At 41.2% G+C, this 9,200-nt stretch overlaps 1 protein-coding gene across 5 annotated transcripts in view; it reads right to left on the bottom strand.

The window, feature by feature from the left end:
* Positions 1 to 9,200, bottom strand: part of APTX (aprataxin) — a 19,654-nt gene that overhangs the window by 3,970 nt on the left and 6,484 nt on the right. For 2 of the 5 annotated variants that reach the window (XM_012554355.2, XM_023727548.1), the window contains exons 2-6: positions 6,774 to 6,910; positions 5,367 to 5,413; positions 4,543 to 4,845; positions 3,851 to 3,910; positions 2,822 to 3,048 (exon numbers count right to left, since the gene is read on the bottom strand). In XM_012554355.2, coding sequence (XP_012409809.2) covers positions 2,822 to 3,048; positions 3,851 to 3,910; positions 4,543 to 4,845; positions 5,367 to 5,413; positions 6,774 to 6,906 — 770 coding nt within the window. In that variant the 5' untranslated portion in view covers positions 6,907 to 6,910. The remainder of the gene's footprint in view (positions 1 to 2,821; positions 3,049 to 3,850; positions 3,911 to 4,542; positions 4,846 to 5,366; positions 5,414 to 6,773; positions 6,911 to 9,200) is intronic. The other 3 variants (XM_023727549.1, XM_023727551.1, XM_023727550.1) reach the window with 3 other exon arrangements.

Genomic DNA, 9,200 nt, shown 5'->3' with positions numbered 1-9,200 from the left:
GCAGATGTGTGTGTCTGTGCATGCTAATATTCACACATATATTTCCTAGCTCTATCTACTGAGAGGGCCTAGGAGCAATGATACCCCAGAATCAACCATTTCTCTCATTACAGAAACCTAGTGCCCAGGTTTTGGTTTATATATAAATACCATTCTCCAATAAAAGGAAGCAGGGCTCCTTGGAGAAGTAGTCCATTCCACAGCTGGCACAGGAAGAATACAGGATGAGCCTGGACATCTTGTGGGGCCAGAAAATAAGAAAGTGCTAAAAATATATAGGGGGTGATGGTATAATTTGGGAACGGATAAGGGTGATGGTTGAACATGATGTCACTGCACTGTACATGAAAAGAATGTTGAAATGGAAAACGTTTGGTTACATATATATTAACTGCAATTTAATTAAAAAAAAAGTTGTGGGGGCATGTCAAAACGACACAGGAGCCAAGCTTAAGGAGTTTATAATGGCTAAAGATGAAACAATTTGACTAACAAAGTAATGATAGTATTGAATTATAACCTACAGAATAAGTATCCATGAGTCTATACGGATAAACAATTGAATAAATAAATAATGGAGAAGGGACAGCTCTTCCATGCAGAAGAATTCCAATTAATAAATTAGAAGGAATGAGAGAATACGCACAATTACCATTAGGCAAACATCATATTAACAACGTTGCAAGCAAAATCCACCAATAGATACCAAAATCACTGGGCAAAAGTTTGGTGAGAAACAGGATAGTAGCACAGTCTCAAAATCTCTCTCCCACGATATTTATCAATTACAAAGGGAAACAGTAACTTTGAGCAGAGAAACCTGGCAGACACCACCTTAACCATGTGATCAAGGTTAACATCACCATATCAACGTCATGTACTCCTAATAGGATGGGTTGATCATTTATATGTCTATAGAAGATTAGCACTGGAAAATATGTCCTAGATCATGTAATTCCCATCCTGATATTAGTTAAGAACATCACTTCTATGGAATTTTTGGCAAAAAAAAGCACAACCTCAACCTAATCATGAAAAACTTCAGATAAGCCCAAAATGAGGGACATCCTACAAAACTAGCCAGTACTCCTGTAAAGTGTCAAGGTCATTCAAACCAGGAAAGATGAAGAAACTGTCACCGATTGAGAGAGACTAAGGAGACATGACAAATAAATGCAATGTGTGATACTGGATTGGATCCTGGAGCAAAAAAAGGGCATTAGAAGAAAAACCAGTGAAATTCAAATAAGGTCTAAAGTTTAGTTCGTGATGATGCTGTGGAAGACCTTCATTCTGCTACACACTTTCCTCTATTTGTTACATTTTCTAAATTGAAAATATATTACTTTTACAATAGGAAATACTATTTGTTTACTACCTTTTCCTTTCTATAATGTCTATTCAAAATTACATCATAAGAATGATCATAAAAGGGTAGTAAGTGGCAGCTTACTAACTTTCTGCTCATTTTGCTTCCCACCCATACCTGCCACAGCTCTTGCTTTTAGCATTCTCCCTAACACAACAGCACTCATCATATGAAAAAGGTATGGACACCATGATTACTATGTGAAAAAGGCTAACTGGTCATGGGCTCTGCTGTGTTACAGAAATAGGAATATGGGTGATTTCTTCCTCAAATTTCAAATATGCTTTAAGAATTTAAAAATATATATGTATAAAATGAGGTACAGCATACATCCACCCTATGACTCAACAAATCCACTTCTAGGTATTTAACCAGGAGAAAAAAAGTCTGTCCGTGATATATGCAACAACATGGATCTCAAAATCATTACACTGAACAAAGCCAGACACAAAGGAGTGCACACTGTATGAGTCCATTTCTATGAAGTTCTAGAACAGACAAAACTAATCTATGCTAAAAGAAATCAGAGCAGTGCTTGGGGGTGAGGGAGGACTGACTGGCAAGGGGCACAAGGGAATCTTCTGAGATGAGATGATGGAAATATTCTGTATCTTGATCACAGTGATAATAACATGGGTGTACACAGTTGTCAAAATTGATCAAACTACACATCTTATTACACGTTTTATTGTACGTAAGTTATGCTTCAATTTAAAAGGAAGAGTTTGGTGGGGAGGGGGGAGGGAATGTGGCACAAAGGTTCCATTTGGTTAAAGTGGCCAGTATTCTAAGTCATAACTATCTACTTAAATAAAATATGAGAGTACTGAGTGGTTAAAAAAAAGAAAAAAATCAAGGTAAAAACTCTGAAATCCTATTAAGTCTGATGATCTTGTTGGTACTTAGCTCAAAGCAACTGTAGAGATCAGCCTTGCTTGCATTCTCTGAAAAGAATCAATCATTCCTTTCCAAGTCCTTCTGGGTATGAGCCTAAATGAAACTAACTCTACGCTTTTCTCTCGTTTTATTTTAAATCTTAGATCTACGAAGCTGCCCTTATAGAAGTCTATGGTGTATGCTTCCTTCAGAGCCACAGTCCTTAAGCATGTTGGAGTTATAGACCCTTTTGAAACATCTGATAAATGTCACTGACCACAATTCTTCACCTGAGTATAATGCAGTTGCTTCATCTAGTACTATCTTAGGCACTCAGAGGTTTAAACTTTTGAAAGGAGCAAAGAATCATATGTGACTGAATTATAAGCAGAAGCAGAAACTCAAGGCTTGCAAGGAAGTCAGGCAGAGAGTGGAAGCTTCAGCCCACCTGCCTTGGAAACATCCCACCCTACTCCCCAGGCCTTGAGGCCATCAGCACACTCAACAAGCCTAGGCTGTTTCCATCTGTCCACACTGACAGAACCAGGAGGCACCAACACTACCCACTAGGTTTACCTCATGCTGGGGATGGCATGGTAGCCCAATCGAAAGCGGAGTTTGCTGGAGCCAGCACAATCTGCAATCACCTCTTCTCCCACGGTGTGCATGTGTTTGAGAAGCTCAAGGTGTTCCCAGGTCACAGCCTTCAGACTGGAAATGGGGGCCCATGGTAAGACCAGCCAGTGGTGACGGGCCTTAGGATATTTATCCTTAATCACTACCACCTGCTCATCTTTGTAAACCTGGCAGAGAGGCGCAGAGAAAGAAACAGAAATCTATTGTGCATATTCTGTGTGCCAGGTGCTGTTATATTCATTAATTCACTAAATCTCCTCCACAATCTTGCGCAAAGAGTTTTATTATCCCAGTATTTTTAGATGGGAGTACTGAGACTCAGAGAGATTGTCTTGAGCAGAGTCACATAGTTAGCGAGTGGGAAATCTAGGACTCAAACCCGGATCTAGTTGACTCCAGGGTCAGCATTCTCAACCATCGTACTATACAGAATACACAGAAGATGCAGGATACAAAATAGTTCCACGGAGCTGATGTACAATCGCTACAGGCATAAATCCGAATATACCCTTCTCTACTCCAAGGGTAATGTAATGCACGCACCTGTGTTCCAAGAAGCCCTATCAGACTTGGCCCCTACCAATCCAGGATATAATTTAAGAATTCAAAGCTCCTCCCAGGATGATGCCTAACATCAACCCCAGGGTAGCCCAGTAACTACAGTCACAATACAAAGCTCCCTTGAAAGGGACCACACTAAGGTTAACGCAACTTACTAGTACCCAGAAGTTTAGGAGAGACAAAGGGAAGTGGACATTCATTTGAAGTATTTAGCTTCTTTCCAGAGAATTCCAGTTGCTACCATTACTACCAATGGGAAAAGCTATTTGTTGTCGCAAAACAGCCCAAAAAAACAAATCTCATTCAAAGAATTGATCTCCTTTGGTTTCATCTGTAGTACAGATGTGACCTCTGTGGAATGGTCATTTAACACATGAAATAGACTTTAATCCCAAAATTTATTCTTACCTGCATTTTGGGATCCTGCATAGAAATCTTCAAACCTTGACTCCAGTGGCCTAATGATTCCTAAGACATAAAAAGGGCGATGTAAATTACAAATCCCAACAGTTAAATCTGACATTAGTTAATCTAGAGGGTGACAGCAATTTCCCAACAAACTTGGAAATAAGATTAGCTTTTTCAATTTAAACTAGATCCCTTTGCTTACAACTACTACCTTTTAGGATTAAAAGCCCTCCCTACTTTCTTTCTATTTCAGGAGCTGGGTGTCCAGATGGAGGCCAAAATGCTACACAATGTGAATTGTGTCTTCTTTGCCCTCTTATTTCCATCTACACCCTAAGTTTCCACTTTGATATCAGGATGGGAATTACATGATCTAGGACATGTTTTCCAGTGCTAACCTTCTATAGACATATAAATGATCAACCCATTTTGAAGTGCCTCATTGTTAACTCCACTGCCATTACTGCTCTACTTTCAAGTGGCTTACCTCAGGAATTCAAGAGAAAAATAAAGGGACATTCACCCAAATGATTTTCATTCCACACCAACAAGTGACTCTTTCATCATTCTTAATAACCCTCATCATGGTTAATAACCCCTTATACATGACTGGGTTTTACAGTGTACAAAACGCTTAAAGTCATTATATCTCATTTAATCTCCACATCATCTGTCAAGTACCCTATCCTCACCTTTTTGGTCGATGCATCTTCCCCCTTCTTTGCAGGCACAGAGCATTGGGTAGGGCTGCTCCTGGGATCCAGTCCCGTCCCTGGCTCACCTTCCTGGGCAACATCCCTTTCTATAGAATCACTGTCACCTGACCTCTTTCTCTTCCTGTGTGTTTCCAGGCCAGGGCTCTCTGTCTCTTCCTCAAACTCTACAATATATGGATAAAGTTCATTCACCATGTGGAGAACCTGGCCAGGCTGCAGCTTCACCTCTTGGTCCTTCCCAATTATGACTGAGTCAATGCTGGTGGGATTGATCCCTACCTATGGAATAAACAATCAGAAAATAATTTTAACAATAGGAATAACACCTTTAATAATATAGCCATTTACAGGCAGGGTCTGTTTCCAAAAGTTCATTTGGAAGTTGGCTACAGGAAGTTTGGAACACATTCTCTCCACAGAAACAGTTTCCTAAGTCAGTTACAATACCAAGCTGGCCCAGAGAACCCTTGTTAATCTGAAATGTGGCTGAATGACAGTACTGATTATGCTACCAAGTCCCATCTTTCTGTAGAAAATGCAAGAGGCTCGAACACATCTCCCCAGCCATTGTCCAGGACCAAAAAACAATCTCTCTTCCCCTGTCCTGCATTCCTCTGGCAGAAGCAATTCCTCCCCCACTTCCCAGAGATGCCAGAATTTAGGTTTGTTGGGAGAAGTCTTCGAAAGGCAGAAGACCCTTCCACACATGAGAGATTGGCTGGCATGGACACTCTAAATTCAACAGCAAAAGAAAATCATCAAAAGTATAACATGGAAATTCAAGTTGCAAATACATATACCTGCTTTACCTTGACGTATCCCTTGTTACACTCTGCTTTCAACTGTACTGAAAGAGATTGGAAAAAAGTTAAACTTAAACATTGCTTAGAAGCAAGCACCTGCTCCTGTTCTCCCCACAGGACAATGAAGCCCCACTCCAGCAGGCAACTGGACAGATAATTCCCCAGGCCTATTAGCCTGTTACACACGGGGCTGAGGCTCCAAATCCCACCAATTTCTAAGAATTTCAAATCCTCCATAAAATGTTTGACAATGTACATACTCCCTTAGCTACTGCTAATATCCCAGTGAGGCAGCTTCAATGAACCCCCACATACCTCCCTACTCCAGACCCCAGGCCCACTTGGGATCAGACTCAGCAGTCAAGAAAGGAGATCCGGCTCTCTCACAAGCTATTAACTCAGTTAAATCAGGCTTCCACTATTATATGAAACTATCAGATGCCTTCAACAGACAAAGAGGTAAAAGATACACTCCTGGAAAACAAGTTCAGCTGGTCTTGGATGGGGAAGTGAAGGGAAAGTTCTGGAAAGAGGACTGCAGAGATAAAACAGAAGTAACATTAAACACTCATGTTTAGGTAAGTGAACACAGTGTCTGGGTTGAGATAGGGAGTAAAGAAGACATCCCAAAGCTGCTCACCAGGGAGAACAGCAGAGGACAGGCCTGCAAGCATGCAGGCCCCAAGCAGCTGCTGCTGTGGGGAGAAGAGCAGAGAGAGAGAAGCAGCCATCTGCATCTGTGTCTTGGGCCTAGCCACTCAAGCTTGGCTTTACTGCCATTTAGATTAACCTATGTGGGAAAGACCATAATCAGTGCTGCAAAGTCCAGAACCCTTGGAAAACCCTGCCATTGGGGTCACGCTGCAGGTGTGGTAGCAGTGAGTATGTGCAATTACTGAAGTTTACAGGAAAAAATGAGGCACATAGTAAGGCTTTTTCCTGAAGGCAAGGACTTTCATTTCATTAAACCCCAGGAAAGACATTTCAAGAGCCGGAAGCTATGGCCTTACAGAGATACTAGCCTCTTGTGGGGCAGTATGTATAAAATGAAACCACCCTATCACTTCTCAGACACAGATTCAGCCTGGAGACCTCAGAATTCATCTTTTCTGCTGCCCAGTGAGGTATTTTCCTGGGCAAAGCAGGATACAGGCCTCAGTTCCATTATCACATGCTAACAGGATGGAGTCTGCCTGCCTCTAACGTGCACCCAACCCCACCCTGAATGTCACCACGTTGGGAAGGCAGAATTAGGGATGAATGGGGCCCAGGTGTTGGCCAAAAGAGTTCACTCTGATTTTGTTTATAGCAGACAATAGGTTTTCTATCAATAGCACCCAGGAAATGTGCATCTTATCCTAAGGAACCAAGCATGGTCATCTCTGCATTCCTGTGGCCAGTTACCTTGCCGTCGAGAACATTTCTTATCAGTGATCTTGGTCTCGGGGCTGCGCCCAATCACAACTGCTTTCAAGTGTGGGAGTCTGATTCGCTGTTGCCGGCTGTCCTGTCTCACCAGCCAGCACACCCGCATCATCACCCTGAGAGACAAAACAGAAGAGCAAGAGAATCGCTGGAAAAACAACTGCAGCAGCATGGCAAGTCCTGCAGGGCCACACCCCAGCACCATCTCACACACCATTTACCAGCTGTTCATCTTAAGGCAAGTGACTTCACTTCTCTAATCTCAATTTCCTCCCCTGTAAAATGAGATAATGACAGGCCTCATGAGGCTGTTCTCAGGATTAAATGAGATATTGTGGGTATTTACCTGCATCTGAATCATGTGAAACAATCAAATATTTGTTAAGAACCAAAAAAAACAAACCTGTTGCTGTCTAGTCAATTCCGACTCACAGCAACCCTACAGGACAGAGTAGAACTGCCCCATAGGGTCTCCAAGCAGTGGCTGGTGGATTTGAATTGCTGCCCTTTTGGTTAGCAGCCATAGCACTTGACCACTGTGCCTAGGTTTAGTGATATACTCTATGTACTAGATGTTGGGCTACATGCTAAGGATCAAAGGATGAACAAAGGTACAGCCACTGTGGAGAACAGTTTTGTGGTTCCTCGAAAAGTTAAACATAGAACTACCATACAACCCAGAAATTCCACTCCTAGGTATATACCCAAAGGAACAAAAAGCAGGGACTCAAACAGATATTTGTACACCAATGTTCAGTGCAGCATTATTCACAATAGCACAAAGGTAGAAACAACCCAAGTGTCAGAAACAGATGAATGGATATACAATAGGTGTGTATATGTGGTATATATATGCAATGGAATATTTTTCAGCCATAAAAAGAAGTGATGTTCTGACACATGCTGACACAAATGAACCTAGAAAACATTATGCCAAGTAAAATAAGGCAGACAGAAAAGGACAAATATTGTATGATCTCACTTATATGAAATATCTAGAATAGGCAATTGCATAGAGACAAAAAGTAGATTAGTGGTTACCAGGGGTTAGGGAAAGGGGAGTTATTGCTTAATGGGTACAAAGTTGTTATGAATTTAATTGTGTCCCAAAAAAATATGTGTCAGCTTGGCTAGGCCATAATTCCCAGTATTGTGTGACTGTCCACCATTTTGTCATCTGATGTAATTTTCCTATGTGTTGTAAATCCTACCTTTATGATATTAATGAGGCAGGATTAGAGGCAATTAAGTTAATGAGGCAGGACTCAATCTACTAGATTATATATTGAGTCAATCTCTTTTGAGATATAAAAGAGAGATGCCTTCTTTGGACCCGGGGTCCCTGCGCTGAAAGACACTCCTAGACCAGAGGAAAACTGATGACAAGGACCTTCCCCTAGGGCCAACAAGAAAGAGAAAGCCTTGCCCTGGAGCTGGCACCATGTATTCAGACTTCTGGCCTCTTAAACTGAGGGTGAATAAATTTCTCTTTGTTAAAGCCATCCATTTGGGGTATTTCTGCTATGGCAGCACTAGACAACTAAGACAGAGTTTATGTTTGGGGTGATAAAGTTTTGAAAACAAACAGTAGTGGTGGTTGCAAAACACTGAATATAATTAATGCCACCAAACTGTACAGTTAAAAATGGATAAAATGGCAAATTTTACATTTTATGTATATACATTTTACCACAATAAAATAAAATGGATGAATAAAACATTGTCCCTGTCTTTAAAGGGCTCAGGGTGCAGGGGGCAGACAGACTCATATCCCAATTATTACACTATAATATGATAAGCACAGTTAAGAAGGGAGTAACCAACTACTGCATTAGCCCAGGGAATTGTTCTCTTGCAGACCGTATCAAAAAAGGCTTCAGGAGGAAGGAATATTTATGCTGGTTTTAAAGGATAAGAAGGAGTTTGTCTGCCAGACAATTAAGAGTGTAAGAAGAGAGGATGTTCTTCAGGCCATAATGTGTCTTTATGGGTATGAGAAGGTTTCCCTTCCTTAACTGCCATTAATAAGCTGATGTTAGAAAAATACATTTTCCTGCATGTGCCAGAAGAGTGTCATGATAAATATACAAATCTACAGTTTCTAAAGTTGAATGTGGCACCAATACACAAGATGCACATCAACAGCGGAGGTGCTGATGTCCTCGGCATATGGAAGAGCAAATGCACAAAGAAGCCATGTGGCATGACTATGGAGCACAGGGGTTGGAGGAGAGGGACAGGAGACATGGTTGTAGAAGTTAAGAGATCAGTTTGTGCAAGATCTCATGCCTGTGTTGACTTATGCTCATCAAAAGACTTCACCAAAGGAGCCAAAAGACAACCTACAGACTGGGAAAAATTTTTTGGCTAGAACAAATCCAATCAACATCTAATCTCTAAAATCTA

Source organism: Trichechus manatus, unplaced genomic scaffold (genome assembly GCF_000243295.1).
Source record: "Trichechus manatus latirostris isolate Lorelei unplaced genomic scaffold, TriManLat1.0 scaffold00016, whole genome shotgun sequence".
NCBI lineage: Eukaryota > Metazoa > Chordata > Mammalia > Sirenia > Trichechidae > Trichechus > Trichechus manatus.
The sequence above is the reverse complement of the archived record's forward strand: the minus strand, read 5'-3'. Positions and strand labels throughout refer to the sequence as shown.